This window comes from Toxotes jaculatrix, chromosome 9 (genome assembly GCF_017976425.1).
Source record: "Toxotes jaculatrix isolate fToxJac2 chromosome 9, fToxJac2.pri, whole genome shotgun sequence".
In the NCBI taxonomy this organism is placed as follows: Eukaryota; Metazoa; Chordata; class Actinopteri; family Toxotidae; genus Toxotes; species Toxotes jaculatrix.
In genome coordinates this window covers 24,993,317-25,015,582 of record NC_054402.1, presented here as the reverse complement: position 1 = coordinate 25,015,582, position 22,266 = coordinate 24,993,317, and the positions used below count along the sequence as shown (strand labels likewise).

The following is a 22,266-nucleotide window of genomic DNA, read 5'->3' as shown; positions in this document are numbered from 1 at the left end:
ATGTGTCACATCTGATGCTACTTCACTCTTGTAGCATATGATGGACTTATAACACGTGAGGTATTGTTAGAAATGAAACTAGCCAACAGGATCAAATCCATGAGCCTTTAGTAATGACTACCATGTATAACAGCATGATAAGGGCATGATATTCTGTGTAAAGAGCACTTTCATTTAATACATTTTGCATATGGGTAATATTTAACCTATGTAAAATTTGGAGTGCAGGACTTTTACTTGTAATAGAGCTTTTTGTTTTGACTGTAACATTGCCTAACATGAGGTCAGTCTGCAGTAACACTGCTTCCCTGCAAAAGAAAAAAAAGAAAGGTTGCAGAGGTTTTATTACAGAAGCTGATGAACAACCAGTCATGTGCCTCGCAGCAGCCGACTGACTAGTTTTTCCAGGAGGTCACAGAGAGCAGTAACATGCCTGCAGATAAGATAGAGCCATATCAACTGTGGCTAACTGTGGACTGTATGTTTGCCTTCCAATCACCCGGTCAATGAGTGCCAAAAGACAAAGATTCAACACCAAATGAAACTCTACATTCCAGATGTTCTCAAACTGCAGCTGTGGTTTTTGAAGTTCTCCCATTTACTCGGCAAGTGACAAGAGGAAACAGCAAGTGCCCTGACAAAGTCAAAAAGGCGAAGCGTTACCCAAGGTCATGACACAGCAAACATTAGTTTGTCAGTTATTTCTGTTTTAAACACTTTCACCATCTGAACACAGCCTTTCTGGAACCCGTCTGTTCCTCTTACATTTCCTCTTCAGTTTTTTCACACTGAATGACAGTGTGTCATACTCTATATCCCAGTGAACTTACAGTAAACCCCACTTACACTAAATAGAATATTATAAGCCCAGGACACAAGTTCTTATTGCTGTAAAATTAAGTGTTGTAATCCTAACAGTGTTAATAATGTGGCTGTAAACAGTGTTAGTCCACTCTTTATGCATACAGTGCTTATCAAACCAATGTTACCAGTGCACTGGACAAGGTGATGTAAGCTCACAGCCTGGAATGGTCTCAGTGTAATCTTTAAATCAATCATGGATCTTAGGGAAGTAATATCAGTGCCCTTTATGTGCATTGTGTTGAATTTGCCGTGTTTTTCCACGGGTTGGGGAGCCCCATTAATTTGAGTTAAACTTAATGTATATTGTGTATTATATATTATAATATTGTTTCCACACATTTAGGTTGTATTAGGCTGAGTTGTGTAACACTGATTCCATTATAAAAAGGAGCACGCTTGAGTATTTCGAGATCAGCTTTAATGTCCGCAGTTGTTCAAAACAGAAGTTTCCAAAGTATCAACAAATCCTGTACAAAAATACTCTACAGATGAACCCACCCCTCCCTCAAAAACAGAAAAGACAAAAAAAAAAAAAAACACCAATCAACCGACAGTTTCTACAGAGTCTAAACTCTATACATAAATATGAATGAAGTACCAATTAAAATCAAAACTTGTACAAACATGAGCACTGTATATTAAATACACCTCCAGCACATTATATACATATATGCATTAGGTCACTGTTTGATCATGTTCAATTGGGTTCCACTGCACATTGTGAAGCCCATAACATTCAGACGTATTCTGTGAGCATATGTTGTATTCCACACACAGAATAACCACATCCTGTTCACTGAATCGATTTCACACAGGAAAGACACACACCTGTGGCAGTATCACGCATGTCTTTGTACTTTGACGAAACCATTATTTTCTCCTGCTAGGAGTCAAAGTAAGACTGAACAAATAGGCAAAACAAATAGGGTTCACTTGTATTTTTCCTGAAATCTCACTGTGAGAGGTTTCACTCAGTGGTTTTCCATTTGACCTGCTAATGATGCCTGATCGATCGAAACAGGATGCCATGACAGTTGTATCTGTTTCTTACAGCAACGCTAAGCTGAAGCTGCCCCAAGATTCAGTGATTTAGCAGCAGCAGCTTTTCATCAATGCCTGAATATGAGTGGCTGTTTCATGCTGCATAGTGTCAAGAATTACTGCAGTACAGTGTAAAGGCAGTGTCTCACCATTCTGGTAAGAAGCCCACAGGAGGTCACCTGATATGTACACTGATAATCAGAGCATGACAGTTTATAAACCGGCCATGAATGTCTGAGCCACACTTCATTTCAATCCATACAGTAGTCGAGATATTCTAATATGGACCAAAGTGGTGGAGCGACAGGCTTCATGACACTGCCACTCCCTGAGCCACATGTTACCAGTGTTGATAGTGTTGTTTTCCTGTCAACCATTTTCACAGGAACTAGTTCCAGTCAAATCCGAATTGTCCACAATGTGTTCTGTGATCCAAACTAATAAGAACACTGTTCGTTCCTTTGTCATTTTCTGTCAAATTTCAGTGCAGTGAAACTGTACTGCAGAAATCTTAGAGATAGATGCAGTAACTCAAACCCTGGAGTAATAAAACAAATCTGCGTGGAGAGATGGTACTTAAGTTAAATGACAATATAATGCAGTTTAGCAAATTGGGCGGACCAACCCTGTAGATATTAACTTTTGGCAACCTTGAAATCAATGTTATTTTACCTCTTCACTTACAATAATAACAGGAGTAGCCGTAGCAGTAACATCGGAAGCCTTCCAGCTATGAGCAAAACTCAAACAGGAAGAAGCTTCTCTTTAAATATTCATATCGAAAGAGAAGCTTCGAGAATTAGTGGTTAGAAAGTGTGAGGAACCAGTTTCCATTTGACCTGCTAATGATGCCTGATCGATCGAAACAGGATGCCGTGACAGTTGTATCTGTTTCTTACAGCAACGCAAAGCTGAAGCTGCCCCAAGATTCAGTGGTTTAGCAGCAGCAGCTTTTCATCAATGCCTGAATATGAGTGGCTGTTTCATGCTGCATAGTGTCAAGAATTACTGCAGTACAGTGTAAAGGCAGTGTCTCACCATTCTTGTTATCACTGAACTAGGACTTGAACCCAAATGCACGACTCGATGGCAAAAGTACAAAGAAAACGATTTTATTCACAAAGTCACAACTGAAAATCACTCTAGGAGGTAACAAGGTAACAACTGAAAATCTCTCATTTGAGGAGAAAAGGCAAATGTGCTAAACAAAGTAACAAAGCAAATCTAACAACAAGAACAGAGGTTATGATTAGGAAAAAGTAACAACAGAAATACACGACCTGACTTGGCAAGGGAAACATGAACAAAGGCTGGTTGTCTGACAACATGACAAGACGAACTGGCACAGGACATGGGGAGACGCAGACTATATATACACACAACAGGTAAGGGGACACAGGTGGAAACAATTAGGGCGGAGAAACAATTACAACGGCGGGAAACAAGACAAAGACAGGAAGTAAAACTAGACAAGATACATTAGGGCAGTGATTTCAAAATAAAACAAGAAGCCACAAGACAATAGAGACACCAGACAAAACATAACTTGACAAAAATTTACAGACTATGACAATTCTGGTAAGAAGCCCACAGGAGGTCACCTGATATGTACACTGATATTCAGAGCATGACAGTTTATAAACCGGCCATGAATGTCTGAGCCACACTTCATTTCAATCCATACAGTAGTCGAGATATTCTAATATGGACCAAAGTGGTGGAGCGACAGGCTTCATGACACTGCCACTCCCTGAGCCACATGTTACCAGTGTTGATAGTGTTGTTTTCCTGTCAACCATTTTCACAGGAACTAGTTCCAGTCAAATCCGAACTGTCCACAATGTGTTCTGTGATCCAAACTAATAAGAACACTGTTCGTTCCTTTGTCATTTTCTGTCAAATTTCAGTGCAGTGAAAAATTAAATCCACCCCCCACTGTACTGCAGAAATCTTAGAGATAGATGCAGTAGCTCAAACCCTGGGGTAATAAAACAAATCTACGTGGAGAGATGGTACTTAAGTTAAATGACAATATAATGCAGTTTAGCAAATTGGGCGGACCAACCCTGTAGATATTAACTTTTGGCAACCTTGAAATCAATGTTATTTTACCTCTTCACTTACAATAATAACAGGAGTAGCCGTAGCAGTAACATCGGAAGCCTTCCAGCTATGAGCAAAACTCAAACAGGAAGAAGCTTCTCTTTAAATATTCATATCGAAAGAGAAGCTTCGAGAATTAGATGGGTTCTGCTTTACTAATGTAGAATAGACACATATACACAGCATCCAGCTGAGTCAGTGTCCACTGGAAACATTCCAGAGGTTGTCTGCCTCTTCTTTGCAGAAACTCTGCAAAACATTTGATGTTAAAACAAGAGACTGAGCAAAATGTTGTTGCAGTGGTAGCAATACACTGCCCTGGTTCCTCATCAAACACATTAACAGTATAGTTTAGAATTGTTTTGCCCACATTTTTGGTGTTTTACGTGCATAAATACAGCATCTCATTCAGATGTGGTAACTGATGCTCTGTCCAACTTCTGCCATCAACCTGCATTTTTGTCTATAACCTCTGACAATGTCACTAAATTCAGATTTTTTTCTGTAATCCAGTAAAGAGACAGCTATAGGTAGAAGTGATAACAGGAGCTGAGCAGATGCGGTGAACGTTGGCTATAAGATGATCGACTGTTTAGAATCTGACACATTTATTCATCATTGTCTTTTTTCCCTTTGATTCTCAATTATCATGCTTACAACCTTTTACAATATGCTTTGCCAATATTCTACATAATGACGGTCCTGCCGATAAAGTAAATTTGAATTTGGCAAGGTTAAGTTAGTTAGCCCTCACCCCAAAGGCAGGGCGAAAGTCTGTCGCTGAGAGCACCAGCTAAAGTCAGACACTGGCTTCAGATGCCATTTACACTTTGTATTAACATGTGGTCTGTGTCTGGAGAAACTCACACTAATGCAAGCTCTGTCTATCAAACTTGTGTATTGAGGTTTGATCGCAGTGTGGGCAGAATAAAGATAACAAGAGTCCTTATCAATAACAGATCCAGATCACATGTCAACACCAGGTGAAATCAGCTCCAGATAAGAACACAGAGAAAACTCAAACTCTTCTCTTAATAACATTGTAAGTATTTGCTCAATCCAATATAAAGATTAAAATCCAAATGAAGTTTGCGTCTCAGCTGCTGTATTTGTACATGTATGGACAGTGTGCGAGCAGGCCCTGATGGCAGTGATCTCTCAGACAGTGATGATGATCCCACAACCTTCACCGGCAGAAGGACGGAGCCAAGAGACAGAGAAATCAGGAGTGTTGGAAAACAAGTGAGCACATTAAACAGACAGTGGAACAGAGGCACAGACGGAGGAGGAAATGTAGGATCCAAGCGAGACCGTGGAGATCAGGCACAACAGGAACAGGCAGAGGTGGGTCAGTCAGCACCCAGAGGAGAGGAAATGAAAGAAAGAAAGGAGAAATGAATTTCAGAAACATGTGAGAAACGCCATTAAAGTGTCTGAGAAACAAAGATAAAGAAAGTGTAGATAGAGCAGCAACAAAAACGCCTCGAAAACGGTCTCACAGAGTCTTCTGAATCTAGACATTTCCTCAAAATACAAGATAGCAGTCACATTACAGAAGATCTTTATATCAGTTGATACTCAGCAGGACAGCTTCAAAATATTCACATTTCTTTATAAAATCCTATCTACAACATTTCCATTTGATTGCTTGTGTATTGATTGCTTCTAGCTCAAACTCAGACTCCCTTTGTGTTTTTTTTTTTTTTATGTTGGCGTGAATGCTGCTGTAGGCTGGCTCACCCCGGATCATATTCTTTCTATGATACGTACTCAGGTGTCTTCCAGAAATGTCCAGGATGAGACAGCCTGCGGTTCAGTTTGGGAAGTCTCTCCAGCATGCCTGCCAGCTGGGTGAAAGTGGGCCTGTCTTCTGCCTTAGAGGACCAGCAGGCAGACAGGATCTCCTGTTAGGACGGGAGGAAGAGGATTAATACATGATGCAGACCGGGGTTTCTGTTAATCATTAAGTTGGCCATTTACAGGCTTACATCTCAGCTGTGACTGCTCACTTAGGAAGCATCCACCGTGACTTTGATATAAATGGAGCTCTAGTTCCTCTAATGATACTCAGACTGAGATCAGAAGTCTACACCTGACAGTTACTGTGGATAGACAGTTGGTTTGCCCTAATAACTAATTAAGGTTTGCCCAAGATAGAACTAACAACAAAAAGCTTAATACTTAAATGGAAACAAGCTAGCGCTGAAATGGGAGTTCACTGGTTGGTCATCAAATTTTAAACCAGAAACAAAGACGGCACCAATGCAAAGGCGGCTAATTGGTTAAATGGGGTGCTGGATGAATGTGTTGAGCCAAAGATGGGCAGTTTTACTCTCATTTAGAACGTTTTACCCACCCAGGAGGTGTAATAAGAATAAAGTGGAACCTAAGGTGGAACCATGTTGTACCCCACAGGAAACTGGCTCAAGGGAAGAGGAAACAGAAGCTGTTCTGCCTTGCAGGTTTAGGCAAACCAGGGATGGGGGGATGGAGTGGGGGGTGGATGGTGTGTTGGGGGGCTGCCCCTGAATATCTACTTGTCAAACACCCTCACCACCAATAACTTTTCCATGTTCTTTTTTTTTTTTTTTTTTTAACTTTTGGTGGGCAACAATCAGATAAGCATTTGGTATTTCACTTAAATATTTTACTTGGCTGAACTTCTTTCATATTTTGCATTTTGTGTAACACCATAGATGCCTTTGAGGAGACGTTGTCTGAAAGTTAGAGCTGTGCTCCTCTTTAGAAACATTATGACATCTCGCCCCTTTCTCTGGATCATCAGACCGTGTTGCATGAACTAGTTTCAGACAGATCTAACACAGCTTTAATAGCATGCTTAAAGTCTAAGGCAAAGCAAAGCCAACTCTTATATAGTGCATTTTATGCTAAGCAAGATTCAATGTATTTTACATAGAAAAACATATCTGAGCATGTATACATAATCACATTTACCATATAGATATACACATGCAGAACATACACATGTATAGATAAACAACTATAACAAGCCAATATACTATGAACACAATAAAAGAAAACGACTGCACGGGAGAACAGGGATGTTGACAGTGATGGAGCACAGCTGTTTGTATTCATCCAGTGCTCTCATTATGTGTCATCAGCATCATGTTGGTAACATACTGTACCTTGTATTTCCAAACTAAGTGGTCAAAGGACAGCATGTGAAGACTGAAGAGTGTTGAACCATGAGATACTGCACATGCAATGTTCAGGTTCTTGGAGGTAAAAGCCATGTGACAGAAAATGTTCATCCCTTTAGACAGGATGTAAACCAGTGAAGAAAGTCCTGCCCATGTTAAAGCCTTTGAATGAATGTGTTATGATGTTTTATGTATCAGACGCTGCACTCAGATCTAACAATACCAGGATAGAAACCAGTACTGTGGTTAGTGTGGATACCTGATTGAAATGAGTGCTTGAGGTTGTTGATCATTATGATCAATGATTTTGATAGGAAGTGAATATTGGAGATTAGCCAGTTGTGGAACAATGTTCAATGTAGCTTCACAAAAAGAATGCAATTCAACATACAGTGTAGTTTTCCAGTAATAAATATAAATATATATAATTCAATATAATAACAGTACTAGAAATAGTATAATAATAGAAAATGAGTAGAATTTTAAGTAATTTCTCTCTCAGAGAGAATTTTTTTCTCTCTGAGAATTTTTTCTCACTCTTTTTCATCAAAAGAAGCTGCTTTTGTGTGTCTGTCTAATGTGTGCTGGGGTTGTGATCTTGAATATCATTGTATGCAACAGACCCACCGTGACTTCCTTGCCCAGGTTGGCATCTGACAGCACCTTCTTAATGCCCTCATTGCTGCCAATCAGCCAGATTTTAGCTTCCACGGGCTGGTCGGTGATTGGCCAGTCTCCCACCTGCAGCTCATACCAGACTGTGCTGTAAATGACACAAGACAAAAATCAGATCAGGAAAACCAGTGACTGTGAAATCTCCTCAGCTGGATGGATTCTTCCACATTCCATCTCTGTTCATGCCAAGCGAATCTAAGCAAATAAGTCATGACAGAGCACCCGGACATAAAGCTTGCAGAAATGTGCACATACACTGAGGTCTAAAAGCTGTAGAACATGTCTGTCTGCATTCGTGAGCTGAGCTGGTAAGGTTACACAAAACAAAAGGTGAAGGAACTCATCCAATGCTTCTTTAAATCTTGGTTAGTATAAAATAGATTTTCAGTCCCACCTTTTCATTTAAAATAAAGCATAAACTGTGTGTTAACGTGTAATGAACGAGAGTGAATACCCAAATGCATAAACATCAGCAGCTTTGGAGAAAGGCAGCTGGTCCTCATCAACCTCTGGGCTCATCTTTCGAACAATCTCTGGAGCCAGATAGTGGATCCAGCCCTGGGGTATCCGCAACACGTTCTTTTTTCTAAGCACACACACAGAAGTACTAATAAAGACAACAACCACGGCTTACCAAACATAAAGATAATATATTTCTTTGGAGTGTTGCTTTCACTCCTACCTGCCTTCTTGTACCACTCCAGACATCCCAAACAGGCCAAAGTCTGTAATCACCACCTTGTTGGTGTCATAGAACACGTTCTTAGACTTCAGATCCTTGTGAATGATGCCTTTGGCATGAAGATAACCCATTCCCTGTACAAGACATGGATTTGTGGATGATGAGTTGTAGCTGAGACAAGACCTTTCTAATACTAGCATTTTAAATTGGGGGTGGTGTGTGTGTACATGTCTTTCTGTGGCTGTCATCATTACCATTTCTATTTACTATATTTATTTGCATATGTATACTGTATCCATAAAGGCCTGATGGAGATCACAGTTCAAAGTGCTCTCTAGGAAAAGTTCAGTGCTCAAAGAGTTTGTTGTGTGATATTTAGTTTATCAGATTATCAGATATATTCATACAATGACATTGTTTAGAATAGTTTTTGTTGTTGTTGTTCATTTTCACCATCTCACACAACCTGACAGCAGCTCCATGTTTGCTTACCTTTACAATCTCCTGTGCGATCTGCCTGGTTTTGTTGATGTCTAACATGTGACCTCTTTCTCTTACAACAGAGTACAGAGTCAAACCTTTACAGAAGCTGCAGAGAAAACACATAAAATACTGTTATTTATATTTATAAAATCCTCCCAAATTATAAACACACCCCCGTGAGTCATGCAGCTGTACCTGGTGATGATGGCGAGGTGGGGCGGAGCCATGCAGGCTCCCATGAACAGGACGACGTTCTCGTGCCTGGTCTTCTTGAAGACCTTCAGGTGATCCTGGTTGTTGCCGTCAATCTCCAGTAGGCGAATGGCCACTTCACCGTGCCAGCGACCCTTATGCACCTTCCCCCAGCGACCCTGGACAGACACAGAGTTAAAGCTGTCAGCTGTGTTGAAATATTTTATGTTTTCATACCAAGATTTTGTGTGTCTATATTACATCTCCATCTTCACCTTGCCAATAAGCTCTCCCAGCTGCAGCTGCTCGTACGGGATGTCCCACTCCTGCAGGTAGACGCTGGTCTGGCTGGCTTTACGTGAGATGTTGCCCCTCCAGCGGCCAACGGCTCCACGACGGCATATGGAAGAAGGCAGGTCCTCAAGCCCATCCTCATCCCACTCCTCAGCCTGAAAGCTGTTTTTACTGCTGCCATGGTCAGCAGCTTCCTCAGCTGGGTAATCTTCCTCTGCCTCCTCCTCCTCCTCCTGGGACAAATAGTAGGGAAATCGACGTGGACATTGAATTGTTTGCAGCATTATTTCTTAGCCATAGGGAATGTCATCGTAGCTGTCCAACATACAGTTATTTAATCCAGCCTTGCTCAGAGACACTTACAGTAAGAGACTGTCCAACTTCCTCTAATGACTAAATGTTTCAGTGACAGAAAAAAGAAATATACTCCACTACAGTACTTTTGTCTATAAATAACACAGGGAAATGAAATTTGTGTTACAAAGCATACAAATAAAAGGTTTTTTCACTTCATCATTTTGGTGACTGTAAGTACTCACCCCTCCCTGTTCTGTGGCTGGTAGCTGTGTCTCAGTGACGACCACCTGTGACACTCTGGAAGAAAAACCACAAGAATTAGTGACCCACAAAAACGATTACATTTAGGATCACTGAGCAGTGAGCAAAACAGTTTAGATATCCATCAGTCGAACATACAGTAGGTTGACTGACAATAAATGGAGAAAGTTGGGTGTCCTGATAAGGCTGAAATCACAATGTGGATTTCACAGTGAGGTAAAAAGGAAGCACAGAGCCTCAGCTGAGGGACTAGACGTCCTGAGAACATGTCTGAGAGGAAGCAGCTCTGGAGGAAGAACGATCCAAACTTCCTCCTGAACGTGGTCCAGGTCTGATCTGCAGCTGCTGCAGGGTCGGAGCTCACTGCTGCCAGTGAGGTTCGACCAGTTATTAAATCTAAGGGTTCACTTACTTTTTCCGCCATCACTGTGAATGTTGGGTGTAATGTGTGTTTTCAGTAAAGATATGAAAGATTGTAATTGTTTGGTGTTTGTCTATACTTGTGATTCAGCTGAAGATCAGATCACATTTTATGATCACTGAATGCAGTAAACCAGGTCATTCAAACAGTTCACAGACTTTTTCTTACCAAAAAAACTTTATTATCATTTATATATTTGTGCTGCATACATTAAAGCCAGAACAATACTATATTTTTTGATACTGATTCTGATATTTTGAACATTCTGATGAAGAAACATTGGCATTTCATCTTGCCCTCACCTGTCTGCTCTGTGTTTCACCTGTGTCTCAGGTCATCACTTCTTCCATCCTGTTCTCAGCCACGTCCAAATACATCTTCATCAGCTCCTCCCTGCTCGGACTGAGAAGCTCTGCCTTCACTCTCCTGCTCTGTGTTAGTATTAGGGTATCGGATTGAACTGTTACAACAGTATGAAGATACTTTAGAGTATCTTAGTAATTGTGAATTTATAAAATTACCAAATTCAGTGCTGATACAGTTATGTTAATAACTTGTTTAAAATCTAAAATAGTCAGTCGTCTATTAGTTCCAGCAGGAAATAATTCATCACCATAACACTTGTCTTTATACTAAATTTTATTTCAATGTTTCATAAAGCATTAATTATTACACCATTAACTGGCAACTGTATTTCACAACAGTATGTTATTTTTGGAGGAATTATTACAGTGACAGGTCCACCTGTGGACATTTTTCCTTTTTAGCTGCCTTCAGTCTGATGTTCAGTGGATTAAGGAGTAATTGTGGGTTTGTGTGTTGTCTTCTGATGTTCTGCTGTACTCACTATATCTCAACTATCTTCCACTTTAGTGACAATGTCCCCACATCACACACTATGCCAATGGACAAACCCCAGACTACTGAATTCAACCCAACTGAACTTCATTTATAAACTGCTGGCGATTTTTTTTTTTTTTTATTTTAAGAACCAATGTGTTCAAGAAAACTATAGCATGTAATAATATAAAAATGAGAATGATTATTTGTAGTTTGAATTATGTAGGAGGCAAATACACAATGTCCAGTAAACACCCAAAGTAATCATTTAGAATGAATTAACTGATAAATGCAATAACTGCTTTTGTGGTGACAGTGTGTAAAATGTCAGTCACACATCTCTAAGCTATCACAGAGGTCAGGCTGATGTCGCCGTCGATCTCCAGGGAGGTGATGTGTTGGAGGTGAGTGAAACGGTGCCTGTAGGAGTGTGCCTGCATCCCATTGACCACCATCCTGAAGGAGTGACTCTCACAGCAGATGGTCAACTGAAAGACAAAAGGGGCTTTTTACAGTCACATGAAGAAAGAACTGTATCTCTGCAGGTTGAGCTTTGGAGAGCTGGTTTTACTAAGCGTTTGGCTGAAGTGATATAGATACAACAATGTGTACAAACTGCTTTCTGCACTAAATGTGGGCAGTCAGTGAAGTGTTTGCAGCTGTACCGTGAAAGGCTGTCCCCGGTAGAAGGGCATCCCTCCGTCACGCTCCTCGGTGCCCCACTGCGCCATCTGCTTGGTGTTTCGAACCACAGTGTTCTCGTTGAAACGTGGATTGTAATGCAGAGCGATGCCAGAGTTATGGCAAAGATTCACATTGAACCTGAGAGGAAACACAGAGGAAAGTGTGAGTACAACATGAAACTAGGGGCCTTAAAAGGTTAAAGGTCAGTTTACTAGTCACTTAGCCAATGTTAACAGTTGTATAATGTCTTCAGTGGTTGTGCAGGAGTTATCTCGTATTATGAATCAAGACTGCACATTATTTTGAACAGAAAAGCTGCATTTCAAACTGGAGACGTCGGTCTGAAATATGTGGGGTTCACCAGGTAGAGGGGGTCTTTGCATCGTAGGAAGTGTATGACCCAGTGTTTTTAAAGCTTGACCCAAACTATGAACGGACTAAAAGTCTGAATATTTCGACCCTTGCTGCTTTGATTTTGACCACTTTTATTTGTCTCCTGTGAATCTCCCATCTTCACTGAGGTGTAATTTGAAATCAGCTGAGTGACTTTTAAACAGCTTGTTATGAATACTGTGAAATACATGTCCTGTACTTATGTATGTGCCTGCTGAGGTATATCTTGCATGTCTTAGTATGTATGATTTCCTATTGCAATACTCTATATTTGATCTAACACATTCTGATTATGTTCCCAAACATTAATACAACGTGTGGTTGGAAAACTCTTGTGCTGAAGAATTGTTTCTAATGATGATATACTTTCTAGCTGTAGCATTGTCTGACTTTGTTTCTGGTTGTCATGACATTTTGTCACGTCTGTTCTCAAAGTGTAATGTTGCAGTTCCTCGCAAGTGATTGTTATCTTTTATGTGGTCAACCAGTACATCCCTGGTTGGCCTTGTTGTGTCTTGTGCACTAAAAGTATTGTCCAGCTTATTAAATACCTGACCCATATACCTATGAAATACTTAATAACATTAATGCTAAAATCATATAAAGATCCAATATGCCATAAAGCTGCTTATTGATCTGCAGTACTGCCCAACTCTCTGATTAACACAAATTTTGACAAATTTGTAACCTCTTGTAGTATCTATATGTTATATCGCTCTACTCTACATATCAAGACACATGTTGAGTAATAAAGTGCTCACACAGAAGAAGAACTAAATTCTGAGTTCGATTTCCTGTAGATTTCCACAGTGTCATTACCGGTCCTACTAGGTGGTGCCAAAGTAAAGAATTTTCAGCGCCTACTCACAGTGGCCTTCAAGCAGCCTGAGGAATGTCACAAAGTCTGAGCGACTCTCTCTCTAAATAAATGATTCTCTGAGGAAATCACAGTTTCAGTGTTCAGTGCCATGTTTGATATTTGTGGATGGTTTAGGAGTTTGAGAGCACGAGTTATAGTGTATAATCAAATAGCTTAAATTGAAGTTGGGAATGGTAACTTAATGCTTAATACAGTTTTTTTTTCTCTTTGAATGAGGAAACAGTTATCATTTCCTGTTTTGAGAACAATTCCTGCCATAAAAAAACTCAGCAAGAGATCACACCCCCAGTTTCACTCAGTCAGGCACAGTGTGAGGAGGATAGAGCAGACCCACTGTCTCCTGAGGTCTGTGCAGATAAAACGCAGAAAATCAATATCAGACAATCCTTATCCTACATTATGTAATCCCTGAAAGTGGGGGTGGTACATTTGGTTTGCATTATGACTCGGCATTCTGAAGCAGCAAAAAAAAAAACAAGAGGAAGAGGTTCAACAGTTTATATGACTTCATTTGATGATCAGAGTATCATGTAACCAGATGTTTTGCTGCTATGCTGCTATCAACTGTACAGTTTCTATTCTCAACATGCAGGGCAAAGCTGAAACTTCAACTTATCAGACTGCATGAGCTACGTGACGACCGCACAGAGGCTGTTCCCAGATCAGAAATCCAAGCGTATAGAATCAGCATTCTGTGTCATCTGAGCAGCTGAGGGGAAAAAAATTGGCAGATCTCGTCTGACTTACTCTTTTCCACAGAAATTCACGGACCTCGCCCACAGAGACACTCAGGCCAACTTGGATTCAGGGAAAGGAATGAGCCAGCTCCTTTGATACTACACTGTTTTTCACAACCGGGGGGGGCGGGGGGGATATGGCAGCTTGGTTTGTTGATAGTGTTGAGATTAACGTATAAGAGTTGTTTTTGGGACAACAAAGCCATCGGCTCTCATTGTTTCTTTTCTGCTGCTGAAATGTGGAATTAGATCAATTAGATGAGATTAAGATTAAACTCATTTAGATTCTATGTAGGTTTAGAGTCATTAGAACAATAATTACTTTAATGGCGCCTTTGTGATTCTTCCAAACGAGTATTAACAGCACAGAGACCAGCCAGATGTGGGTTTATGTTCATATGCTATAAATCAGGTTCTCTGTCTGATGGTATGTCAAACTAGTTTAACTGCCACAGCAAACAGGTCCTCTGTCCTCTACACTTTCCTGGAGGGGGTTTAATATCTCCTTGTTGGTCATTTAAAGAGATGCCATGCACTTCCCTTCATATGTTGCTGCTCTATACTAAGCGAATGCACCAAAACACAGATGGTGCATTTTACTCAGTTCAGTTTGGAGGATTCAGAGCTAAAGATTCAAACATTCACATACGGAAGAACTCTAAGACCCAATCAGATACCTCATAGCACAACCACAGAGGAAATCCTGCCATGAGCACAAAATAAATGTGTGGGGTTGTCTGCCACTGATAAATCCTGTCTTCTGAATTTACTGTTGCAAAGCGACGGTTATTCCATTAAACCTCAAAATAAAAGATAAAATAACATAAATTTTGCAAAAGCAATTATTTATAATAAAGGAGTAGAAGGTAACTGTTACACGGTTCTGAGGGTATGAACATTTTGGGTTGATGTGCAGTCTAGGCACAGGTGTGCACTGTCAGGAAAAGTATATCAGTTCTTGTCAGGCTGACTTCGGTCAGGTGAGTGCAAACAACCAGTGTGGTTACTGCTTGGCTGGACATACGCCAGACATGGCTACACATCATGTGCCTTTGGGTAAAGATGTGGCCTGGGGCTGAATGTAACTGTCAAACTGTTAAAAAGGCTGATAAACAGTCAGAGCCTGTATTGTATTCTGTATATATCAGAACTACCCTCCCTACACAGTCCTCAGTCTGGATGTGTGAGGTGTGAAATTCAGCAGCAGCTGATGATCAGACCTTGTGGCGTTGGGGTGAACCGTCCCCTGGATAGTCATGGTCCTGCCAGGTTGGAGTCCACCACTGATGATGCTCTTGTATGGAACAGCCTGCACAGAGATGGAACGGGAATTCATTATTTATGAAATCATTCATTACTAATTATGTAAATCTACTTATAATGCACTCTTGTTTCAATCTTCATAGTATCATTCATTTACAGTCCAAATACCATGAAACTGCTGCTAATTTACTAACACTAATCCAACACACCTGCTGTGACATTACTCAACAGCATGTGGAGCTGCCTTTGTGTTCTTTGTTTGAGGAGGCATGTGTACTTGTCTTCCTGGGCCTTTGAACAATCTCTGCGTCTTCTCTACATCCTCCATCTTGTGGTATGGTGGTGAGTACCAACCACAGTCTATGGTTTTTATGAGAATCTTGTTCACCTAAAACCACTCTATGTATAGTCTGCTTCTACAGAAATGTAACCTGGAGACACAGGTCCATATTTGTGGGAGGTATCATGTACTGGATGAAGCCCCTTAAAGACAGTCATAATGTGACCATAATGAACTGTCTGCCTAGTTTGGATACCTCATTGAGGCGGGGGGCGGGGTTTTAACTTACAAGCTCCCACTTCATATCGTTATATTCTTGACACAACTATTTCTGTCACTTGTCATGACAACAACTAAGTGCAACAATATGAAAGACTTCCAGGAGAGACTGTACTGAAATTGAAAGTACTACTTGGAGTAAGTCAAAAATATGTTTGTGTTTCTTTTAATCTGTGTAACTGATCCTTTAACTCAACCAAAACAGTTGTTAATGCTAATATTAAAGAGCAGCTCTGTAAAATGTCTGTAGAACTGCAACCCCGCCTAATACTCACAGGGGCTGCAGGAGGAAACCCAGGCTGTGCCGGGAATCCAGGCTGAGGTGGAAATGCCGGAAAAGCTGGGAAACCAGCCTGAGGTGGAAAGGCTACTTGTGAAGCAAATGCAGGCTGACCAGGAAATGCCATCTGTCCAAGGAACAAAACATAAAAGGAAACCATTTTAATCTCACCGCATGTTGTGTTTCTTTTTATGAGCTTTGAGATTGTTTGTAACAAAAGCATATTGACAAACAGTTCTAGGAACATCCTCACCACAGGGTTCTGGAAGGCAATGGAAGCAATTTCTACTTTCCCAGCTACTGAGATGGTGTCCACCTGTTGAAACTGAATACGATGTCTGTAATCCATAAAGTGGGAGCCGTTGACACTCAGCTGGAAAAAGAAAATGTGGGATTACATTTCTGTCTCATTTCTGTCAGAAAAATATTTTTTCATTTTAACTTTTAGAAATAACCCAAAAAAAGTGAGTTAAATGCAGACAAAACAGACAACAAGAAAATAACGACTCCAATTCGCTTAAATGGCCCAAATTGTCAGACTAAGCTCTTGAGAACTGTACACTTGAGACTTGTTGTTGTTCTGAAGCCAGACACAGAGAGAGGAGATTGCCAAGCAAGTGTCTGGTAGCCAGGCCTTGACCCACAGGACACAGCCACCACCCTGTGGGCTCACCACCTGCAGGGACAGACATGAGGATTGGGTGCAGTGGAAGCCAGGCAGCAGACAAAGGCAGAGACGTGGGCATGTTGACTCCTGCCATCACAGACTGGTCCTAGGAACATGAAAAGTCACCTCTCTGGTGAGGAAGGAACCAGAGCTGGTGTGGGAGGTGAAGTGACACCAACTAGACATAGCTGAATATACTTGGGCTCTACTCCATGCACAGAACTCTCTCTCATGGTCTGCAGTTTCTCAGGGCCACAGCTGTGAGTCGGCTGTGAGAGAAAGGCTCTGACTGTTGTTTGTTTGAGGTCCTGGACATGATACCACAGATCTGAACCTGAGTGGCGCTTTGTCATTCGACCACTCTGGCAGTCAATGACTGGCCATAAGGACTGTGGCAAGTTTGGGCCAGGGTTGCCAGGAAGCAGCAGACAGTTCCTGGAAGGTCAGAGGGACTGCAGCTGCAGTGGTCGCACACGCTAAAACCCAAGTGTAGGAGGAGTTTGGGGAGATTGCAGAGAAAGACTCTTGGCTGAACTCTGAAGGAAGTTCTGGCAAACCACCAGACGACTCAGGAAAGGAAACCAGGGCTTGGCCCAGACTGTGTTCAGCAGGGGAGGAGAACTGCTGACCCTTACTGGGGTTATCGCCAGACGGTGGAACAAGTACTCTGAGGAACTCCTGAACCCATCCAACATAGCCTCTGTGGAGGAGGCTGAGTTTGAAGGTTCAGGAGAAGCCATTTCACTGGCAGAGGTCTTCTCATGAGATTCACCCTGAGATGCTGAAGGCTGTGGACATCACTGGGCTGTCTTGGCTGACACACCTCCTGCCACCCTGCCACCATAACCCAACACCAGATAAGCAGCAGAAAATGGATGGATGGGTGATAATAATGTCTGCACAAAATATAACTTTCTGCATGTGCAGGCAGATGACAAAAAAGCTCAGAATGACCTGTTGTGCACTCCCAAAAGACACTAATATATTTCCAAAAAGAAATTGGATTTGAAGAGGCAGTAACTCAAATTAAATCTGTCAAACTGTGAACATTTGTCAGAAAGTTACTCCGACCAAACTGAGCAGATCATTTTTCAGATTGTCAGTAATTTCGGGCCCTACAAACCTGGAAGAAATCCCGGGAGACTGTGATGAGCAGGTTGAAGGTAGAGCCAGCAGGGAAAGGAGAGTCGTACTTCCTCTCTTCAGAGCCCCAGCTGCCATTCATTAAGGTGTTGGTGACCACATAATTACAGCTACCTTCATACCGTGGGTTAATGTGGAGAGCAATGTCCGCATTGGTCCTGGAGCCACATTGTAAATTCACATGGAACCTGGAGAAAAACAGAAGTCAATCGAGTCTAAATTGAAAATGAATGGGATCCATTCAACATAATGTGCCTTGATGTTAAACATCTAAAACTAACTGAAAACTGAAATTAAATTCTCAGCAAGCATAAAGCATAAATTATTAACAAGCATTTTTTTCATTAATCCCTTTTCAATCAATTTATTCTAAAGGGTCAGTGAGTGAGGAGTGAGGCCAAAAATATAGTAAAGAATGTGTAAATGGGATAATTTGATCAAGTTAAGAAACCCAAACAAAAACAAAACATTTCAGGATAAAAAAGATGGCAGTCTCACCGATCGGCTCCTGGCAAGACCCGTCCACTGACGTTGATCATCTTCCCCTCCTGCAGACCGCCATGGATGGATCCGGTGAAGGGGATTGACTAGAAAGGACAGGTCTTAACATGTTAATAGTTGTTTCTGCTTTTCATAGGAAATGCTTATATGCTTTTTAATAGTTGTGTACTGAAGAAACCAAATCAAACTTGTTTGTAGTACCCGAGTATCCAAACTGTTTGGCTCCATCACTGTATTTAAACCACATGTTGGGTAAACTGGAACATTTGGATGGAATTAAGAAACATGGTTCCTTCTGTAGTCTAAGCCTAAATTATATTACCTACATTTTACCTAATAATCTTTAAAAACAAGCAAAAAAAAGTTTTATAGATCTTCATTAACTCATGCTACAGCCATGTGTTTGTCTTAATCAATGTTTTAGCCAATCCCTGTACAACAGAATGCCAATGGCGTGTGGGGGCGGGGGGAGCAAGGATGAATTCCACAGAAACGTTACATAAGCTTTAAGCAGTCCAGAGGAGATGAGAAAAAACACCAGAGTGGAATAACAATGGGGAGAGGAGAAATCTTTTTTTCGGGGCAGACCACTCAGCGAGTCTCGGGGTGCTGTGGGAGAATGGAGCAGCTGCTACGAGCCATCCAGTCCTTAGTCAATAAGCCAAACACATTACCAGACAGAGCTGGTCTCCCTCCAAATCCAGGGGAAAAATATGGATTGGAACTAAGTTGAATGACTATGAAGTAAACGGGAAGTAAACAAACCAGAGCCGGCTGATTGTTTCATGTCATTGCAATAGTCGTTTTCCTCTGTAACTGTGACTGTTAATGACTGATAAGTACTGTGTTTTTTTTTTCGTCCTGTGCTGCTGCCAAATTACGTTTGAAAACCACTGGGGACGCTGCGTAAAAGCGCACTCAGCGATGCGCACGAACAACTCCCCCCACTGCGCTGAACTCTATCACCGCTGCAGGCTGAAGGATGAGCTGAGTTTGAGTTTGGCTTATGTGAAACAAAACGAAACTGACGGGACTGACTTTGGATCTGATCCGCAATGTGTTTTCCATAAAAGTAAATAAGTAAATCAATATCAATATAAATACGTGTGCCTTTCATCTGTTTTGTGTCTGGTTCCTTGAGTAGGCCTACCCGCTGTTGCCACCAATCCAGTGATTAAGCATGTGCAAAGTTCACCTGAGTATCACAAACTATTATGTAGCGTTGTTGGAGTCTTTTTTTTTTAAGCAGAATCTTTCATTTCTTTATAAATTTAGGCTTACCCCCTTTACCCTGGCACAAGGTGATTTGTATTTGATAGGACAGTGCAGATCAGATTTTACTTGAGCTCGTTTCGTTTTGTCCCACCGCCCACAGGGAACACACACATTCTCAGTTTCTGATGTTTCTACACTTCTAAGCCAACAGTCACGATCAGACTGAGGGAACAGAATCAATAACTCTTTATGTGTAAACCTGATTTCCACAACGCGCATTATGGAAAGATTTTCAGGTTGTGGACAACAGTTGTGAAATAACTGCTGTTTGTCGAACGTAAAATGTCGATGATAAGAAGAGGAACCCTAAACACGCTGTTTTCCTGCTTTAACTTTTGCCGATCGTATAGGAAAACTCAAAAAGTGAGAATCTCCAGCCTAGTCCTGCTGCACTTTTACTCCAGCCCCATGCCTTTGTAACGGGATAAACGTGCCACAGCCCCGACCGCAACCAGCCCTCCCTGCAGTCCGGCCCACAGGCAACACAACACTTTCCAGGAACATAAAAGACATGAAAATAAACATAAGTTTGAACCACTTACTGGGTTATAGAAAGGTGTCTGCTGAGTGAAAGCCATGGTCCCAAACTGAACTGTGCAGGTTTGCTGAGCTGCAGGAAGTGTGCTCTAGACTGTGATGCAAAAATTGAAGACTTTTAGCCTACAAGTTACGCCTTTATTCTACTGATGGGTTTCGATTTCCCTTCAAATAGGGGGTGTTTATCTGAAGGCAGTCCGATCTATACAGTCCATGCAGCGAGACGAGAAACGCTGGGAATGTGTCCATTTATAGGCATCGACTGGGTCAAACGGTCAAACATGACTCTGGAATTATTTCTTTAGATTTGTCTTTTTCTGCTGAATTATCTTCATGTGGGCAGAAGAGCTTATAAATTCTTGCCATGACACGGGGTATGTGGGGTCATCGCTGCCTGCTCCTATGTGCCTTTATAACCTAATGTCAAGCATTTTTTCAAGCAGCTGCAGCCTGTGTGTAGACAGAAGAAGGCAGCTAAGTCCATCTTTGTGAGAAAAATCATTGTTTCACTTCATTTAATTAAAAAAAAATTCCTCGTTCTTAACCATCCACAGCTGAATCATTCCCAGATGCATTTTCAGTTCAGACCTCCAGCTTTAAAGGACTGTTTTTGCATGTCTTAGCTCATACTGTATATCTAGCCCAACATCAGTGATGGAAGACTTTTCACTGAAGTCAAAGCAGCAGTCTCTCAGCGTAATTACTTCCTGCATTCAAAGGTTTACAGACTGTACATTTGTAGGCGTCGGTGGTCTTCCCATCAGCTCTTATTAATTAAACATAATACTGTTTAATACTGGAATTTATCCCATAAAAATCCAATGAAGCTTTACTAAGTGATGAAGACAACAGAAGTTTGCTTTCAGCATGAGTGTGTAGTTGTCTGCCTTTATTGTCGTCAAAGTTATATTATCTTTGTGAGACGATGCACCAGTAACAGATGGATATGAAAAGTCTGCATTAGCAATTCTAACAATAACTTAAAAAGCACAAACAGAAAGTTGACTGTGATGGATTAACCAAGTCAAACAAGTTTCAAGACTCTATGTGTAGTCATTTTCAGAGAAAGTAGATGAAAGGTTCACTGCAGATTTTACACAGTGCTGGATAAAAGCCCTCCTACATCCTGCCTGTGTTTTCACCAAAAACCAGGAATGACCCAGCTGATAAGATGGAACAGTTTCCATGGCAGACTGGCTTGATTACAAAAAAAAAAATCCAGAGGAAAAAGAAAAAATCTATAATGCAGACAATAACAAATAAAAAAAGATGCAGCTAAAACATGCAGAAGTGTACTAGTTTGATTTGTGACCGATCGGTAACCGGTTGTGTGTAAAGAACCCACTACGGGATGAAGAGAAATACATCTTCCATACACTTACACTGATTACTGTGATACTGACTTGATTATATGCAAGTTTAAAGTGAACCTGTACAGTGGTTCTTGGCCAGTAGAGCACAGGATGTCAGAAAAGGAAGTGAATCATATGAGCAGTGTGTGCGATCTCTAAAGAAAACAGCGGCTGATGTCTGTTTACTCTGCAGTAAGTCGTATCTCTCTGATCTCCCTGAATGCATCATAAGTATTACGATCTAGGGATCTGCGTGCTCCATGACCACATGGAGTGAGCGTGTAAATGTAGGACGAGACTATGTTGCTAGGTTTTCTGAAACTGACACATTCTATCTTAGGCCACAAACTTATCAGTCTCTTTCTCAATGTATATATTCAATTTTTCAGACTTTCCAGACACACTTAACTTCTCTATCTGAAGCTGTCCGTCCTGACAGACTCCTTTGTTGTTCCTTCAGAGGTTTCTCCCATTTTTTCCTGTTTATTTATTTTACATGTTGCAGTATGTTGTTAATACCTCTGAGACAAATTTGTGATTTTGGGCTAAATAAATAGTTTTGACTTTTGACTTGGAAACTCCACTCAGAAAGGCCTGGGAATGAAACCTATGTAACCACTGGTTGGTACACACTGGTACCCAGTGTTTGAAAGTTACCGAGTTCATTTAAATTTCAAA

General features: G+C 41.1%; 2 protein-coding genes across 2 annotated transcripts in view; both read right to left on the bottom strand.

Annotated features, from left to right (window-relative positions):
* Positions 1 to 4,166: 4,166 nt before the first annotated feature.
* LOC121186969 (kinase suppressor of Ras 1-like) overlaps positions 4,167 to 22,266 on the bottom strand; it is a 70,576-nt gene continuing 52,476 nt past the window's right edge. Inside the window, exons 12-20 of the mRNA XM_041045926.1 lie at positions 10,038 to 10,092; positions 9,480 to 9,731; positions 9,208 to 9,383; positions 9,022 to 9,118; positions 8,530 to 8,663; positions 8,302 to 8,433; positions 7,800 to 7,935; positions 5,779 to 5,912; positions 4,167 to 5,192 (exon numbers count right to left, since the gene is read on the bottom strand). Coding sequence (XP_040901860.1) covers positions 5,105 to 5,192; positions 5,779 to 5,912; positions 7,800 to 7,935; positions 8,302 to 8,433; positions 8,530 to 8,663; positions 9,022 to 9,118; positions 9,208 to 9,383; positions 9,480 to 9,731; positions 10,038 to 10,092 — 1,204 coding nt within the window. The 3' untranslated portion in view covers positions 4,167 to 5,104. The remainder of the gene's footprint in view (positions 5,193 to 5,778; positions 5,913 to 7,799; positions 7,936 to 8,301; positions 8,434 to 8,529; positions 8,664 to 9,021; positions 9,119 to 9,207; positions 9,384 to 9,479; positions 9,732 to 10,037; positions 10,093 to 22,266) is intronic.
* Positions 11,425 to 20,399, bottom strand: LOC121186970 (galectin-9-like). The gene is made up of 8 exons (XM_041045929.1): positions 20,242 to 20,399; positions 18,422 to 18,510; positions 17,904 to 18,111; positions 16,367 to 16,486; positions 16,109 to 16,240; positions 15,232 to 15,320; positions 11,983 to 12,139; positions 11,425 to 11,805 (listed from the first exon to the last, which is right to left on the bottom strand). The coding sequence occupies exons 1-8, from the start codon at positions 20,275 to 20,277 to the stop codon at positions 11,659 to 11,661; spliced, it is 978 nt and encodes a 325-aa protein (XP_040901863.1). The 5' UTR covers positions 20,278 to 20,399; the 3' UTR covers positions 11,425 to 11,658.

Excerpts from the sequence above, each read along its gene's own strand:
- LOC121186970 (XM_041045929.1), bottom strand. The coding sequence starts at position 20,277 with ATGGCTTTCACTCAGCAGACACCTTTCTATAACCCA. Across the intron at positions 16,487-17,903 it reads TCTCCCGGGATTTCTTCCAG|CTGAGTGTCAACGGCTCCCA; the intron begins GTTTGTAGGGCC and ends TTCTTTTTCCAG. Across the intron at positions 11,806-11,982 it reads ACCGGGGACAGCCTTTCACG|TTGACCATCTGCTGTGAGAG; the intron begins GTACAGCTGCAA and ends TTTGTCTTTCAG.